Genomic DNA, 17,514 nt, shown 5'->3' with positions numbered 1-17,514 from the left:
TGTTGTTAGCAGAAGGGTGATGGAAGTATTTTTTGAGTCAAAAGAACTGTTCTTCTCGTGATCTAAAATTTTATCAGCCAGCTGTGAAGTCAACTATTTCAGTCAGCTGTTCCAGAAGCTATTCCGTTAAAGCTGAGGTGTGCGTTAAAATTCGTAGAGTTCATTATCCTAATGAGCTGCGCAGCCTCACGCCTCGCTGGCTGCTGCTCCTCTCGCATCCTTCGCCTTGCGCTAGTTCTCCTGTCTCTGCCGTGTCGGATCCATTCACAGATGTAGGGGGGGTTGAAAGAAATGCAAATCCAAGTTCATATTTCCTTATTTTGAAATAAAGGAGTACTTAAAGTTAATCCAGAACCATACATGTAATTGACTTTTAAAGTTATTAAAACAAGCAAACAGAAAAAGCAGCTTTTCATTTTTTCCTTGCCAGCTTGTAGCTGGTGATTGCTTGTGCGTTTTGGGACTTCTCCTGGTAAGGATGGGTGTTAGTGAGCAGAGTGGGGGTGAAGGAGCCAGAAGTTAATGACAAGAGCAACGTGTTCCATAATTATCCCTTTGACAAGTATTTCAGAGTGAAGCGATAGCTGCAGGGATGTGTAATTGTGCTGGCTGAGACACAAAATGTTAGCTTTTAGACACAGATGCCCTTTCTGGCCACCTAGGGGAGAAATTTTGCTCTCTTCTGTATTGGCACGAGATGCTCCCTACTGCCCATGTCATCTCCCATTTTACCTGGTGGGAGGGGAACCCGAGAAGCAGCTGCAGCTGCCCTGCTCCAGCATCTTACGGATGCAGGAAATGAGAAGTGAAGGCAAAGCCTTGACGGAGACAAGCTGCCATGCATCCCTTTTACTTGACCAGGGAGACTGGGAACGCAAACAGATCATCCGAGCATCTCTGTTATGGTACAAAATTTAGTCCCCCACAAAACCCTTGCCATCCCCAAACCTTCTGAGTTCATCCTTCCGAGTCAAAACTGGTATGTGAGATTTCATCTGGAAACACCGGCAGCTGGTGGAAACTGGGCGGAGGTGAAACAGACTTCATCTAGGAAATAACATTCAGGAGGGCATCAGCTGCTTTCAGTGCTAGCTGGTATCTGCAAATGCTTATCAAAAGCGGTCCAAGAGATTGTAGCAGTAAATCAGTCTCAAGGTGTCAAACACAATAGCAAATTCAGCATCCCAGGAGAAAAGGTATAATATTTCAGCTAAGTTCAGAACGTTTTTGGCAACCACTGCTACCTGACTATTCAAGAATTGGGAGGCTGAAAAGACAGAAAAGCGTAACCCACACCAAAAATTTAGAAACAAATTGATGACTTCATTTTTTTGTTTGTTTTATGTTGCTTTCACCATTCTGTAACATTATTTTAGTCTTACATATATTAAATATGTATGCATTCATATTTTTAATTTGTAGTCAATGGAAAAAGCATAGAATACATAAAAATTGTTGACTTACATGTTTGTTTGTGCATATGCATAATATAATCATTGCACTCAAATTCTGCTTTTTGTTACACTAAAAAAGCCATGTAGTTGGAAAAATTACTCAAATTTTTACCTTTTGTAATAACATTGATAAATTCCTAACATTTCTTTTAGATTTAATATCACAGCGCATGCGTTTTCAAACTATGAGGGCAGTGAGGCCGTGGCCCAGGCTGCCCTGAGGTGGGATTTGGGCAGCCTGGGCTGGGGGAAGTCCCTGCCCATGGTAGGGGTGGCTCCGGGTGGGCTTTGAGGTCCCTTCCAACCCCACCCCCTCTGTGGCTCTTTGAATTATTTTATATAGGATTCATTGTTTGGGTGTAACGTTTATTATTGTATATACATTTTTATGACAAAGACCAGAATAGCTTGCTGCTAAGAGATCGCTAGTTGGCATGAACAGAGCTCAGCCATCCTGTACCCTGTGACCATTAATCCCAATGCCAAGTTGAACACAGACCATGCGGTGTTCTCAGAAGGTACCAGGTTCTTTCTAGTTAGTGGGTGTGAAACACAGCTTGCTTGTTTGCTTATGGAATTAAGAAACAGTTAAAGACGTAAGTTAGGTATTTGAGTCAACTGCAACATCCGCCCTTGCTGGAATCTCTGGAATTGATGGGAAAAGGTTAATTAATTCAGTGACTCTGATGTTAAAACCCTACAGCTAATTGTCATGCGGTACAGCTGTAGAAGAACTTTCTTACTGGAATCCATTAGAAAAGTTAGGCTGTTTGTCATACTTTCAGCAAACAGAATGGTGGGAATGCGTAGGTGCCTCCCATACTAATTAGCAAAGCTTTGCCGTGGACAAAACGGGTTCTGGTGTAGGTACAAGCACGTACGCTGTTGCAGCTGCTGGGCTTTACACGTGAGCCCATAGCACTTTTCCCCCCTTATTTTCTTCTTTTGATTCTTAAGCACTCACTTAACATCCTTTTTCTTGCTTTCGTGTTCTTCTTCCTTTAGCTAGCGTTCTGTCAGGTCAGCTAACACCATGACAGCGTAACCTTTCCCAGAGCAGTCAAAGCGGGTAACCTTTCCCCAAAGAATCACAGTTTTTGTGAAGGTATCAGAAGCGTTTGCAGGTTGCAGATGCTCCCGTTTGCAAGTGGTAGGTGAGGGGCGGCAACACTGACAGTGCGGAGCCCGCTCAGTGCCCCCAGCCAGGATGGAAGACGGGTAGGAGTCAGTGGTCGTTAGGTAATGGGATTTCCATCCTTTTTTCTTTTTTTAATGTAATTACAATTTTTTACATGTATAATGACCAGAAGCAAAAGAAGGAATATCGGGGAGCTTTCAGATGGTGAAGTATCTTTGCTAGGACCAAAACCATAAAGTGAGAGTAGGAAGTGGAAATATTTGGAAGAAATACCTGAAGAAAAACTTGTTCATAGAGACAGAGCTGTTGAAGACAAATAGTTCATTCTGTGAGGCGCATTGCAGAAATCAAGTGCGATCTTTGGCTTTGAGAGCAAACGTTACCTGAGATGGAGAGCTTGGGGGGCTTCCAGGCAGTGCTGCGAGGTGTGCTTCATACTCTGATGGTACAGCACCCCTCAGGGCTCACGTCTGTGGGCGGATACACACCCAGGCCCTTTGGTTTGAATAGTGAATTCTGTTCCCTGCTGTTTTAAAGCACCTCAAGGATTTGATCTTGTTGCCATGCAAAGTAAATGCAGTTGCTTCCAGCGATTGTCACGGGATTAACCTCCGGCTTTGCACACTTTGTAAATGGTTAGGCCTTTTCAAAATGTGTTATTTAAGTGCAAAGCTGGCTTCTGTTCCCAGAGGGCTATCTGGGAGCAGGACCTGGGTGGCTGCCCCGTGCACAGGGGGAGCTGGCAGCCGGAGCTCTGCCCCCGGCAGCTCCGCGATGGCCCTGGCCCCGAGCCTGGCTCCAGCACAGCGCCCTGCTCGCTGCCTGGGGAACAGTCCTTGGGTTTAGCTCTAGATAGGGCTTTTTGGCCCTAGACAGCCGTGCAGTAAAGGTGCTTCCTGCGGGTGCTCAGGTGGGTGTGGTTAGGTCTGAGAATTACTGAAACGGAGTCTTGGGCAATGCGGTCAGGTCTCAGGTGTGGCTCATCTCCCTTGCTGTGGTAAATGGTCGTGGAGAGTGCCAGCGAAATCCAGTGGTCTTGTTAAAACTTGCATTATTACCTTCCTCTTTTTCCACTGAAAAATCCTTGGCCAATATTTGTACGTTTTGTCATTAAGTGAACTCATTGCTCCTTCTGTAATTTTCCCAGGGGCACTAGAAAACAGTCTGTGCCGTGGTCGATTTACAAACATCTCGTCTTACATCCGCAGTGTAGTATCAAACCACAGAATGTTTCTCACAGCACGTTTCTGTGGGTATTTCCATACCTGCCCTTCGTTTAGTTAGGACTAATGCTGAACTGATCAGCAGGAAGCAAGGGCCTTGCCCACCATTGCTTGAGGAGCGTTCCTGCACCTGACGGCTTCGCTGAGCAGCGGTCGAGCCGCTGACCGCCGTACAGATGCACATGTACAGACGTGACTTTGGACCACGCTGAGCCTATGTACGGGGCTCAGGGCTTAGGGAGGTGATGTCGGGTGGCTGTGGGCAACTCGCAGCCCCATGGGGGGCTGAGCCCAGCTCCCCCGGCTGCAGCAGGGTCTGGAGTCCCACCAGGGCTGCTCCGGGCTGTCCTGGGACAGAGCGAGGGGCTGGCTTTTGGGGGATCTTTGGGATGCTGCAAAACCAGGGTTGTTAAAACCCCCTTCTGCTGCACTGCTGTCTTTCTGTGAAGTTAGAGATGTAGGTACAGGAATGGGAATCCTGCTTGCTGCTAACAGTTACAGAAATTAAAAGCAGACCGTATCTCCAAAATGAAATGAGAAGTGGGTTTGAATGATGATTAGCATTAATCATAACATATTACTGTAGTTGCTAGTATGACTCCAAGTAGGCAAAATATAGCTAATAAGCAAAAAGCTGAGAAAAAAATGTAGAAACCCTGCCTTTTGCTAAAATTACTGTTTCAGCTGTTTTTACAGTGAGAGCTCTGCAGATCTGTTTATGCAACATTAAATTTACATAGCAGAGAGTAGTCCTGCCTGCTACATTTCAGTTATTTAAGAATCTGTGGCACATATCGGTACAGAGTTACTTACATTTTTACAGTCTGAAATTCAGCACTTTCAATTTCAGTTAGCAAGTAGTTTGGGAAACACTGCTTTATTTTTCATAAACTTTTGCCTATGGCATTTCAGAAGAATCCTGATCTTGATGTACAACTCAATTGCATCATTCAAAAATCATTTACATCGAATCTTTGCAAGAATGGAAAATTTGACGGTATTCAAGCAAACCGCCTTCCTCCAGGGAAGGAACTGAAGGAGGGAAGAGGAAGGGCAGGGGGCACAGGCTGTGGGTTTCAGTCCCAGAGCAGTGGGGATGGATTTACTCGTGCCACACCAGTGGCATTTGCCATCTCACTGATGCAAGGTGAGGGCAGTGAAGCGGCTTTGAAGCCTGTGAAGGTTCAGCTGCATCCCAATGCCAGCCGGCTAATTAACCGAGCTGTGGGTGCTGAGAGAAAAATAGAAACAAAGTGTGGGTAAACCCGGTGTTATTTCACTGTTAAACTGTGCTTTTTTTTTTTTTTTAATGGCAGTAGCGATAGGCAGCTGGAAGGTAATTGCTCAGCAGACACATTGCCCTGACCGAGGTCTGGGGGTGAGCAGGAGCTGCTCGCGGCCCGGCTGTGCCCCATGGCCCTGCAGCACGCGGCCTGCTGGGCAGTGTCGGGGTGCCTGCAGGGTGCCAGCTCGCCCCGCTCTGCCCCTGCCTCTGCTCCTGACTGCAGGCTGGTTTCCAATTTTACTGAATTTTCTGGAAGTGCACACAACCAATTCTTGTTGGTGCTGACGTTTTTTGGAAAAATCCTGGGATGGCGTTTGCGTAAGGCAGTCCCCAAACACATGAACTCCGGTGGAAGCTGTGCTTTAGGGCAGAAGTGCTGCTCACGCTTCCCCTGCACAGGTCCAGGGGACAGAGGTCTGTGCTAATCTGACCACTGAATAACAACTATTCCTAGCAGAATGCACAAGCAATTCACTAAACAAGATCATGGAGTAAATGAGTGTGTTTCTGTGACCGAGCCCTTTGTTAATGGCTGCAGGCCGCAGCTACCGGCACGTGTACGTGCATGCGTACCCGTAGGTGCTGGGGCAGCCTTAGGCCTCCCTCAGCAGTGGGCAGCTGCGGTGGCAGGGTTGTGGCTCCCAGCCCGGGCCGGGAGCAGCCCTTTGGCCTCCCCCGGGGTGCTGGGGTCTGCTGGCACAGGCTGGGGGCCAGGCTGGAGTCCAGGCCGGGGCAGGGGCGCGGGACTGTGCTCCGGCAGGCTCCAAGAAGCAGTCTTCCTCCAGCGTGGGCACTGAGCGCTAAAAAAAGCCCCCAAACACGTAGAGCAGATATTTACAGGGAAGTAGGACATCTTTACACGAAGAGAAGTTGCACTCTGACTGGATTTGCCTGTTGTAAGGATTTATAATCCTGTTAAGAGAGATTATGCCTGGTAATTTTATGCACATTTAGTCTCCCTCTAAGGCAAAGCTGAGGCATTAAACTCTCTGCGCTAAGCATTTCCGATTGGATTTACACTGCTGTTCTGGGTGCAGCAGGCCACAATTCCATCCACTTTACCATTGCAAGGCTCTGGCAGGACGCGGCGGCGGTGCGGGGCTGCGCGGGGGCAGCCCGGCCGCTCGGGCAGCGCTCTCGCTGGCACCGGGGGGGCTCTTATGTCTGTGCATAGCATATATTTACAGTCAAAATGTCTGGGGAGATGTGTGCTGTAGTGTCACGTGATAAATTCCACAGTGTCTTTCAAAAGGTATTTTTTCTTTTCTTTTTCCTCTTTTTTTTTTTTCTGTTTGTTTTCAACTAGGACCCCTACTATGGCTGGTGGCCTATTTTCTATTGACAGAAACTACTTTGAAGAGATAGGAACTTACGATGCAGGAATGGATATCTGGGGTGGCGAGAATCTTGAAATGTCTTTTAGGGTAATTGCCGTTTTCCTTCATTTTCTGTCGACAAACACGGTTTTGCTGTAACAGTTGCTACGCTGCAGATAGGGTGATTGTGTTTTAGCTGTCATGCAAGTCATGGGTTAATTTTAATTCTGAAGATGTTTGGGGATGCCTCATAGCATTTGGTCCTTTTTACTGCATGAAACGTTTTATTACTATTTGGAAACTTCTACTCTACACTTCTGAGATGATAAATATGTTAGTAATATCTTTCTGTATGAAAGAAGCAAGGCTTTCTGTGAGATGGTGCGAATGCTAACTGACATAAACAAAGTATAAATGTGTATAGTTTTTAAAAAAATACATGTTTTAACAGAAGTTTTTGAAAGTGTATGCTGTCATGAACTTGCAATTTCTGGCTGGGATTTTTATTCTGTGTGGGATCCAAGCACACAGAAAAATTTCACATCGTGCAGAGAAGCGACTGTATTTCTACCAGGGATAGGTATGTTGTCCGTGACAAGATGAAAATCTCATTGAATGAAATGCATTTAGCAATTGTCCTCAAGGCATAAATGAAAATTGGAAAACTGAGTCTTCAGTAAATCATTTTTAGAAAGGATGTTGAAAATGACTCTTAACATCTCTGATGTATCACAATTTTTGCATTTTAAGTAAGTATGCAAAATAAAACCTGTTATACCTATCCAAAACCCATAGAACAGCATGGATATATTCTTTCCTTTTTATTTTTTTCCTCTTTTGTCTTCAGCCAGGGGTTGGTGGAATGTTTTCTATTGACAGAGACAACTTTGAAGAGTTTTGTCAAGCACGTATTTCTAGAGGAGGTCAACTGAGAATTTGAAATCATTTTCAGGCCATTTTTTATTAACTATACATGGTTCACTTTCCAGTAAAATAGAAAGGTAGAGAGACTTCTTCTGAGTGTTAATGTCTCAAATCAACATTTGTTGGTATGTAGGCTACTAAAAATGCTCCTTGGATGTATGTGGGCCTCTGTATAGGAGCATATTTTTAATTTAAGCCTGTAGGATAGTAGACTTGTTTCTCGTGTCGTTAGAAGTGATCCATGAAGCAGAGAGTGAATAGCACTGCTTTAAAGCATTAAGTATGTGCCTCTCCTGTGTTAAATCTGCATGTTAGTACTGTTCACTTTTCACTTAGTATCAGCGAATGGTTTCTGTGAAGTGAAGTTCACCTCATGTGCTGAAATTTTAAAAATCAGAAATGCTGATGCATGTAAAAGCCTGACCGGGTGAATCCTGAAGCAATTTGCTGTTGCTTGTCTTTGTTACCGCTTCCAGAAAGTATTTTACAGAAACAGTTTTGGGCCTTCACTTTGGAAGGGTCCCGTTCTCATTAGCCTAAACATTCAACTGTTTTTTTTGGAAGAACACTGGGTTTTCATTGTAAAAAGGGTAATCCCTGAAACACTGACTCTAATACAAAGAGACAGACGAGATGATTTTTGGTCAGAGTGCGTAATGGATAATATGGAAACTGATTCTTTGTGTGCTCCGTCCGGCAGTGCCTGGTTTTGTTAACAAAGATACGAACACCGATCATTTTTCAGCCAGGCCCTGTAAATGCAACAAAAAAGAATAATTTACAATTCCGTGGTCTTTTCCCACTCCCTGGCATAACAGATTCTTCTTGGCGGAAAGCATTTGATGATCTGCTGAGAGCAGCGTGTGAGCATGTATTCGGCTTCCAGCCTGTGCTGGAGACGTGCCCTAGATAGGACATTCCTAATGCACCCCCTCGCCGAATAATGCTAACGTACTCTGAAAACCTTTCCTGAGAGGTCTGGCGGTTCCACGGAGCTCTTCTGTCTCCTACTTCCCTGCGGCGCTGCCGGAGGCTGCGTTCCTGCTGGGGGCCGAGGGAGTGGGGCCGGGTGCGGAGGATGGAGCTGGTGAGGAGCGCTGGCCGCAGCTGGCCCCACGTAGCCGGGAAGGGCACGGCCACCCTGGGGACCCTAACCCCAATGCTGCGGGGCTCCCGGCAGCGGCAGGGCACGGGTAGCTGCAGTGGCTGTGCTGGGGGCCGCCTTTGGTGTGGCTTGCAGTTCTGCTGCCTGGGTTTTCCTGTAATTGGTACTTGGATTTTTTTTTTTTTCCGTTAATAATCATTGCTTGAGGTCTGTTTCAGTTCGGATTTGAAAGCTATTCAATGCTTCTGTGAGCAAGCCGGTGATTGGCCTAAGTTATATAAATTCTGTGGGAGCGCTGTCATGAGAGCTGAATTTCGGCTTTAAATTAGAAATGTCAGTCCAAACTCTGTGAGCAGACCAAGAGCAGTGAAGCAACGCTCTCAGCGGACGGCGTTGCTGCTGCAAGCTGCCCTCGTGGCCAGCAGCTTTCCCTCGCTCCTTCGGGCTCCTCCGAGCAGCTCCTTGGGCATCCTGCTGGAAAACGTTGTGCTGTGCCCTCACATTTTCCCTCTTCAACTTCGAGAAACATTACCGGCTAGGAAAGCATACATTGGATTAATAAGAGGGCACGGTGTCACAAATGGAAATGAAGTGACATGTTTGCAGTGCAGGGATTGCCCTGGAAGTGGAAGATGGCCGTGCTGTGCTGTTTCCTAGCATTTAGAGCCTTTGTCTTTAAAGAAAACCAACCCCGCAGTCAAGTGCAACAAGTACAGCTTGATCAATAAGGTACCAAGGCCTCGGAATTTAAAAATGTGCCTGATGTAAAGCACCTGCAGAAAATGAGAAACAAAGAGAGGCTGCTGAGGTTCCTGCAGCAGCCGCCCTGCGAAGCTGCAGTTACCACGGAGCTTCCCGCACGTCTCTGTGAAGCCAGGGGCACGCTGAAACTGCCCCTGGTTCGAGAAGGTCGCTGCGGTAGGAGTCAGCCCCAGGGACAGCTCCAGGTCTTGTTACGCGGGGCGTTGTAACACGGGGAGAGCCGTTGGGTTTGCTCTCAGTTGGGTGTGCAGCAAACAAGCCCCCAAAGTCCTGTCCTGAAAATCAGCACGTTACAAACTGCCCGTGCCACCCCACGCTAACGTCTGCAGCTGTTCCCTGGGCAATTAGCGGAGGCGGTGGGATTATCCCCGACGGGATTATGAGAGGGATTGGCAGAATTACTTGGGTCCTGCCCCCCTTATTGCTGGGGGCACGTGGGTGCCGAGTCCTGGCCAGACCTGGCTTCCCCAGGGATTTCCTCCTCTCCCTGTCGCCTGAACGGGCAGCGCAGGGGTAATGGCAGGTGACGGATGTCTGTCCGTCTGTCTGTCCTGGGGCAGCCGCCCGATTCCTGTGAGATATCGAGGTAACGTGCACTGCTGTATACAGTTTCCTCACTCCTGGGCAAATCGATGTTTCATCTATTAGCTGTGCTGCTGCTCACTGCTGAGCGGTCTTTAACGATTCCTTCTGGAGGATGTCTTTTAATAACGGCAATTTGAAAAAAAAAAAATCCTGGCAGGAATCTCTTATAGCCGGGGAGCGGAACTTTATTACACTAATGAAAGCATCATTTATTCTTAAAGATTTTATATATATATATGTATGTATATATATATATTACTTATAGAATTCTTCGAACATTTTCAATCTTCTCTTAAATTCTGCATTATTTTTCCAGATCAGAAAACGCCCTGAAAACTTTATAGCCAGAAAGGAGCTTTTATAACTTCAGACAGGCTATTGAAAATGATCTGTCCATCAGAGGAAAAAAATAAATTATTAATTCTTTAGAAAAAAAATCCAAATAGGACAAAACAAGGCTAGAAGAAGCAAATGCACATGCTACCAAGACTAAGGTGCTGCTTCCCTTTGTTTGCTGGTGGATGTCAGAAGTGCAGCAGGCTATGCAGACGTGTCCGTGTGCATTTCCTAAGAGGCGTGATGGACCGATGTGTCGTGCTTGGTCTCTGAAAGGTCTGCTTTCTTTCTTTCTGCTTTTCTGGTTCGGCTGCTGTAGGACTTTGCACAGTAAATGCTGAAGGCTCAGGGGTGCGTGATCCACCTGGCACTTAGCACAGCGCCCCGTGCTTAGAGGCTGCTCGAGCCAGCAGCGGCAGCCGCGCGTTGGAGGTCGCTGCTCTCCCGAGGTACATCTGTGAGGCTGGGTGCCGGTGAGGAGGCTTTTCCACAGAGCACAAAGCACTACTGATAAGAAATTTCCAGCCCGACGGTGCGGGAGGCCCTTACTTTCAATTGCAAAATTACAGGTGTAACAGAGCAGCTAAACATGTCGAAGTAAGCGCTCTTAGCACGGTCGCTGATTTGGGCGACGGGGAGACCTGCGCTGTATGATTACGGGCACGATGGGATGCAGCATCCGCGAGGCTGGAGAGGTTGCATGAATGTGAGATTATTTTATCTTCAAAAGTACGCTGTGACATTGAAAATCATTTTCTGTGTGGCTGAGTGGAATTTGGGGTATATAAATCCCTAATTGCCTGGCAGACAGATGGAAAGTACAGCTCTGTGGTTTTCAGTATTCCTTAGGTGCTGGACTGTGCTCACTGATTTTAAGAGCCTGGTTTGCTCATATATTGTACTCGATATAGTTGTATACATAAGTCTAAAATATACAGCATTTCCCCCCCTTTTTGGTCCACATTAATTTTTACGTATGTCATGATTCTTGTGTTTGTGTAGGGGAAAATATTCAAGGTACACTAATTCGGTTAACTTCATTATGGTGATCTTGTAGATGGGTATCGGAGTTTTCAGGTTTTTGTCCTATTACTTATGCCTCACTGCATAGCAGCCAACAAGTTTAACTGATTTAATGTAACTGTGCTCAAGTGTTAACTTACTTTCTGACTGCAGAAATCACTGGGGATTTTTACCATAGCCTCGATCTATGAATATACAAGATAGGTTTAATCTAATACCATCGTCAATAAGCGCACATTCAGAAATGAATCCAAAAAATCCCCCTGATGTAAGTAAATATTTATTTCCTAATATGAAGTAAATAAAATCATTAACATAGGAACAGCAAAAACAAATACTTACAATCTCTTCAGCCTGAAATTTTTTAGTTTTATTTTAATCCCAACCTCAAAAAGCAGTATATCTCCTGGGGAGTTGGTTTTACGTGCTTTGGCGTGGAAGGAAGTTGCAAGGAAGCCCCGCTCCCCGGAGGGAGGCGGTGAGCGGTAGCGCAGCAGCCGGCGCCGTGCAGGTTTGCTGCTGCAGCAGCTGGGCCAGCACCTGGCCGGCCCCCGCTCTGCTGGCCCCGAGGGACGGGGCAGCGAGGGGAAGCTGGTCCCAGAGCTGCTGTAAGTGTGCTGCCGAGGTGCACCCGTGAAGGATGACTCTGCATGCGTGGTGGTTCATTTGTGGTTGTACGTAGGTAGTAAGTACTCCAGCCACCCAAAAATAAACAAACACCTAAGCTAAGCCACAGGATTATTTTTTTTCTACTTGTTTTAATATTTGGAGTAAAGCCTCGGTGTTATTTTTATTTGCATACAAATTATTCTTAGTAGCCTTAAACATTTTTGATTGATGGGTGCTGAGATTTGTGGGAAATGACTTTACCTTGGTGTTCAAACATGATGGAAGGGAAAAAAACTCCTGACAGCAGTCTGTACAAAAAGCAATCTGATGGACCTTAATGCGCTCATTTTGTGCAATAATGGGAATGACTTTCAAAGGTCTATGAAAACAAAGGTAGTTTTAAATAATTAACGCCTATATTTAAAAAGGGATAAATTATGTGGGCAAATATGAGCCATAGGTTTAATTCCATAGTGTGCAGTGTCTTACCACAAATTTTGAAGGAATTAATATTTGTAAGCCAAAAGATAAGTAGAAAACAGATTAGTCTGGCATGGATTTACAGAAGCTAAATTACAAAATGCTGTGGGTTTGACAGCTTGGTTTCCAGACCAAGGCAATGTGGCATCTCCTCTCTTCTCTGACACATTTCAACAAGGGGTACTCTGGAAATTATCTCCCGAGTCAGGAGAAGATGGAGATTGTGAACTGGGTACAAGAGGAGAGGTCCTGCAGCGAGGATGCAGTGATGGAGACGGCAGTTGTGAGGCAAGAGCTCATGAGCTGGAAATTTCCGAGGGAGGAGAGAACCTTGGTGGTGTATTTTTAAGGCTGTTTAAATTTTCAGACTCATACAAGGAGGAAGGCGTCTTAAAAATGATGACGTGACAGTAACCAGTTTATGAATAGTTTAGTGTGAAAATTAGAATTATAACTTTTTTTTTTCTTTTAATTTAAATGCAGTACATCAGTCTTGTACCAGAATATCTGTGGTCAGTAAAACACTCCTGGCAGGAATTGGATACCTGACCTGAGGTGGTGTCCACAAGTAGCTCCTCGATATCAAAGTGTTAGGGACAGTTTTGGTATTCACCGTACTTGCAATTAAGTGTGATCAAAAGTATGCCATCATAAATCTTGTCTATGTTGTGCACAAATCTGTGCAATCCCACAGTCTCCAGCCACTGTATTTGAACTTTTGGAAAGTAGTCCTTTTACCAGTGAGCATTCGGGAAAGTTTTTTCTTTTTAATATTGAAAAGATGGAAGTCCTTCTCCTCCGAACACTTTGCAGGTTTATCTGCATTCCTATGGCAACTGTAATAAATAGCAGATTGTACCAAGGGCAGCCAAAAATATGCTTTAAAAGTGTACAGGAACACACGTTTTAAAGTGTTAGCGTGGGAGGAATTTCCTGCCGAGGAGGGCGGTCGGGGGGACCTGCGGGAACGCCGATCCTCAGGCGGAGACGGAGGGTTAAAGTGCACCCACAATTGTTTGTGCTCGTTCCTGTCCTGCCCGGTGGGTGACTGCTGTGGTGCTGTGTCGATACATTAGCAGCGTGTATTTCGGTTTTAATGTGTGCTCCCTTTTTGGGGCGGCCGTATGTTCCTTGGCATCCATCAACTTGAAGTTTCACCTGAACTGACTGCTTGTCACTGAGCTGCAAAACACAAGATGTTAAACACAAGAATATTTTGATGTTGTCATTGCTTATCCCAGCGGAGTACATCACTTAGCATACTAATGAAATTATATAAAATGATCTAGCCCTAATTAAATAAAATCTGCATTAAGTTACTATGGTAACTGTTATGTCTGTGTCAAGGAGCTCTAATTACAAGACTGTACCAGCGTTCTTAAGACACCAAATGGTCCTTAAACTCTGCTTTTTATTAGTAGGAGGTATTGGAAATTTTAGTTCTGCTCTCTGCTTAGGCGGAGAGTAAAGTGAAGGGTGGGATGAGCCTCAATAGTGAACTGGGCAGTTGGTAATAACCCTTGTTGCCAAAAAATGTCAACAAACTTGGTGCAGAGCGAATCTCAAGGAATCGACGTTGTCTGGCAGAGCAACAAGGTTTTGTAACCCTGCTGGCACCCAATGCAAATCTTCATTTGGCCCTGTTGTACACATCAAGACCCAGCTGCCCGTGTTATGCCTCCAGTCATGCAAAGCTGGACCTGCAGCCTTCTGTAGTTCCTTCCCTGGTTCTTTCCAGAGCCTAGAAAGACGGGATATTGCAGAACAGATTGCAGGTAATGCACCAGCTGATGTGTATCATCCCAAGACTCTAGCGAGCTGCCAGAAAAATATGTTACTTCATTTAACAGCAGGGTGTTGCAGTCCAGGATTAAATGATTGCTTATATTTGGGCAGTCATACTGAAGGCACTGGGCTTACTCAGAATGTGGGTTTGGGCTCCAGCAGGGGAAAGGGAGAACTCACAACTTGAAGCCATCAAATTCTCTTGTCTATCTGTGATGTTAAGGGTGCCTGTGCTTCTCTTTCTGCTGCTTTCTATTTGTGTGTTGTTAACCGTGGTCTGCTGTGTCTTTGCTTGGGTGGCCGTGAACATAATTTTGCTTTAAAAATATGTGTATGTGAATAGATACAGAATTAAAAGTTCTGCTCTGTTTCTTTAAGTATTACGTATTCCTGGAAAACTTAAGTAGACAGATAACATCTGTACCCTACACTTAACAATCCATTACAGGATTACACCTTTCTAAGGCTGGGATTTGTGTATAGTTATGTTTATAGAATCACAGAATGGCTTGGGCTGGAAGGAACCTTATCGGTCATCTAGTTCCAGCCCTGCTGCCATAGGCAGGGGCACCACCCCCTAGATCATGTAACCAAGTGTGCCATTCCCAAAAGCTTTCATGTTGTAGCTAAAGTCTGTGCGCTTCCATTGCTATCACGAATTGTGCCCCAGCTATTGCCCTTAATCTTTTGTTTGAAATTCCCTGTCGAACTGTGACCTGGGGAAATAAATCAGGAGATAACTGCTAACCTGTCAGAGTCCTTCCTGCTATAAACTCGATGTGTTTTGGATTGGTTTTAGTCAACGTTTTCTGCGTGTTTTGATTTCAGATTTGGCAGTGTGGTGGCTCCCTCGAGATTGTCACCTGCTCGCATGTTGGCCACGTTTTCCGTAAAGCAACACCTTACACCTTCCCTGGTGGCACGGGGCACGTCATCAACAAGAACAACAGGCGACTGGCAGAGGTCTGGATGGATGAGTTCAAAGATTTCTTCTATATAATATCCCCAGGTAAGAAATTACTTTCTTGTTGTGTAATGAATGATATGTGAAGTTATCCAAAAAAAAAAGGAAAATGTCAATATGAGGTGCATATAGGTAAGTGTACACATGTATACATGTATATGTACCAAAAGTTTTATGTGACATAAAGCAAGGGATTTTCAAAATTCAAGGGAATGTTCTTTCCATGTGTCAAAGCCCATATTCGGTTCCCAAGGTAAAAATACTAGCTAAGAACGCGCTCCTTTTGAAGATTATGAGGATTTCTTTTGAGAACGTGATTCTTATCTTACCAGTTTGAAACCAAGTAGGAAAGCTCTTTGTCCCCTATCTAGTCTAAGAAGCACATTTGGCCAGATTGTCCTTTTGCTTTTATGGTCCCTGAAGGTTCCTTCAGAGGATGTTAATGGGAAGGACAGCAGCGATGCTCTGGGTCACTGCACTCCAAAAGGGCTTCTGTGCAGGGATCAAAGTGCCATGAAGTATTTTCACCATGTCTTGCTGTTTCCCCATTACCAAATATCAGTCCTGAGGAGAAACATTTAAATATACAGATTTTTTTTCATTTAAATATACAGATTTTTCTTCCTTGTGTAACTGATTTTCACTTGTCTTAGTATGACACCCAGAGCATGCAAGTTATGTACAATTATAGTCACATACATCACACATACAATTATATGTGATAAAATAGATCTTCCTATTTGATCTTCCAACATTTGTAAAGGGCTATATTGTGGGTAAGTATTTTAATGAAATAACCTAACGTTGATGTATTAAAGCTCGGATGTTTTTATCTAAAGATAAGTAAGGCCTCCATATGAGTGAGCTGAATGGAGTGGAGCCCTTAAATATGAAGTGGGACGTGAAGGTTTCGTCAGTCTCTGAGTCTCTGATGTCTTCCTCGAGAAGGATGTCTCTTAGCTTGGTATAGAGTTGCTTCCCCACAGGTTCCCTGCACTGGGCAGAGCCATTGCTTCACCTTGTATAGAGAGTGAACATGTGAAACGCCATCATATTTTAGTTTCACTTGTTTTTATCTTGTATTTAAACATCAGCTCACTTTATGAAACTCTTAAATAAGCTTTAGTCTTTAGAATAATAACAACTTCCTTGAACACTCTCACATGGCAGTTTTCATGTTCATACTTTCCTCATTGAAAATTCCTTTGATCACTTGAAAAATTAGACTTGGAAACATTTATTTTTTTTAATCAAACTTAGAAATTGAAATAAAACCTTTTTTTTCTGTGAACAAATCCAAGAATCAAAAACTTCAGCCATGGCCATGATCAGGGAAAAAAGAGTGTGTAACTTCATTGCTGGCTCTCTATAAAGACTGATTTGCACCTGTATTTCTGTAGTCCTTTGGTCACAGCCAACCTCCTGAAGCAGGCATTTTGAGCTAAACCTTTTTTTTTTTCTTTTCTATAAGTCAAGACAAATAGTTTTATGTAATTTGATTTGGCTGAAATAAATGAAAAAATAATATTAATATACTCTATAATATTATCTTTGTTTTAAAGATTTATTTATAAAATGGAAAACCATTTGGGTTTTTTTTTCCACTCCAGACAGTTTTACCGGTACCACAAAATTGTGCAGTGAATAAAAACTGAATTGTTTCTGTTTAAAAGCCAGAATATATAAAGTCTTCACATACAAAAGTCAGTTATTTATTTTTTATAATATTTATAAACTATTATCTAAAATGTTTGTGATAGAGGGCAGTCATGGATCATATAAGCTATTCTTATTTTATTTTGTGTTCTGGGATAATCTTCCCGTTCTTCCACGTTTAAACTTTCTTCCAATTAAAATTCTATAGCAACAGAATCAGTTTACATTTTTACTGTCACCAAGAAGTAAACCCCGGACCATATTATTATCTCTATAAGTTTTGTGTTTCATCTGCAGCACAATTTACTGTTATTATACCTCAGCTCATTCAGGCTGTAAGCCTGCTTGTTCCCACAAGCTGTTTTGGTGCTTTGATTTTCCAGGGCTTCATGACATCTCAGTCAGTCATCGGGTGCCAACATGTAATCATCAGCTGTGATGTCTGAAAACTCTTCGTTTCTGAACGGGCTATCACAAGTGTCCTGTGGCTGTCACAGCATGCGCTCATAAAATATTCTCAGCCTATCCTGGAAAACCTTTATCAAGCCAAAGAATTGAAAATACTGTAAAAAAAGATATTTATATCTGCACCTATATGTGCACTAAGGATAGACATATGTAAATGTGTATGCAGGTAAAAGATGGAAGCATGAAACCAATGGGAAGCGTGACAACAAACTGATTGCCATCAAATGGAGGCTTGGGTTGGTACTGAGTGTTTTGGGGAAGTGTTTGTAGGTGCTGCCTGCCATCTGGCAGGGAGGTAGGAAAGGCAGCTGCATTGTAAGGCAGGGTTTTTTTTTTGAAGTCCCCTCTCAGTATTTGCATCTTCTGCTGTTCCAGTTCAAGGCCAGGCTGGATGGGGCTGG

At 44.2% G+C, this 17,514-nt stretch overlaps 1 protein-coding gene across 10 annotated transcripts in view; it reads left to right on the top strand.

The window, feature by feature from the left end:
• Positions 1–17,514, top strand: part of GALNT13 (polypeptide N-acetylgalactosaminyltransferase 13) — a 126,211-nt gene that overhangs the window by 65,247 nt on the left and 43,450 nt on the right. For all 10 annotated transcript variants that reach the window (XM_083840535.1, XM_083840536.1, XM_083840528.1 and 7 more), the window contains 2 exons: positions 6,407–6,524; positions 14,854–15,034. In XM_083840535.1, the coding sequence (XP_083696661.1) occupies positions 6,407–6,524; positions 14,854–15,034 (299 nt within the window). The remainder of the gene's footprint in view (positions 1–6,406; positions 6,525–14,853; positions 15,035–17,514) is intronic.

This window comes from Anser anser (assembly GCF_964211835.1).
Source record: "Anser anser genome assembly, chromosome: 6".
NCBI lineage: Eukaryota > Metazoa > Chordata > Aves > Anseriformes > Anatidae > Anser > Anser anser.
This window is presented reverse-complemented; position numbering and strand designations above follow the sequence as displayed.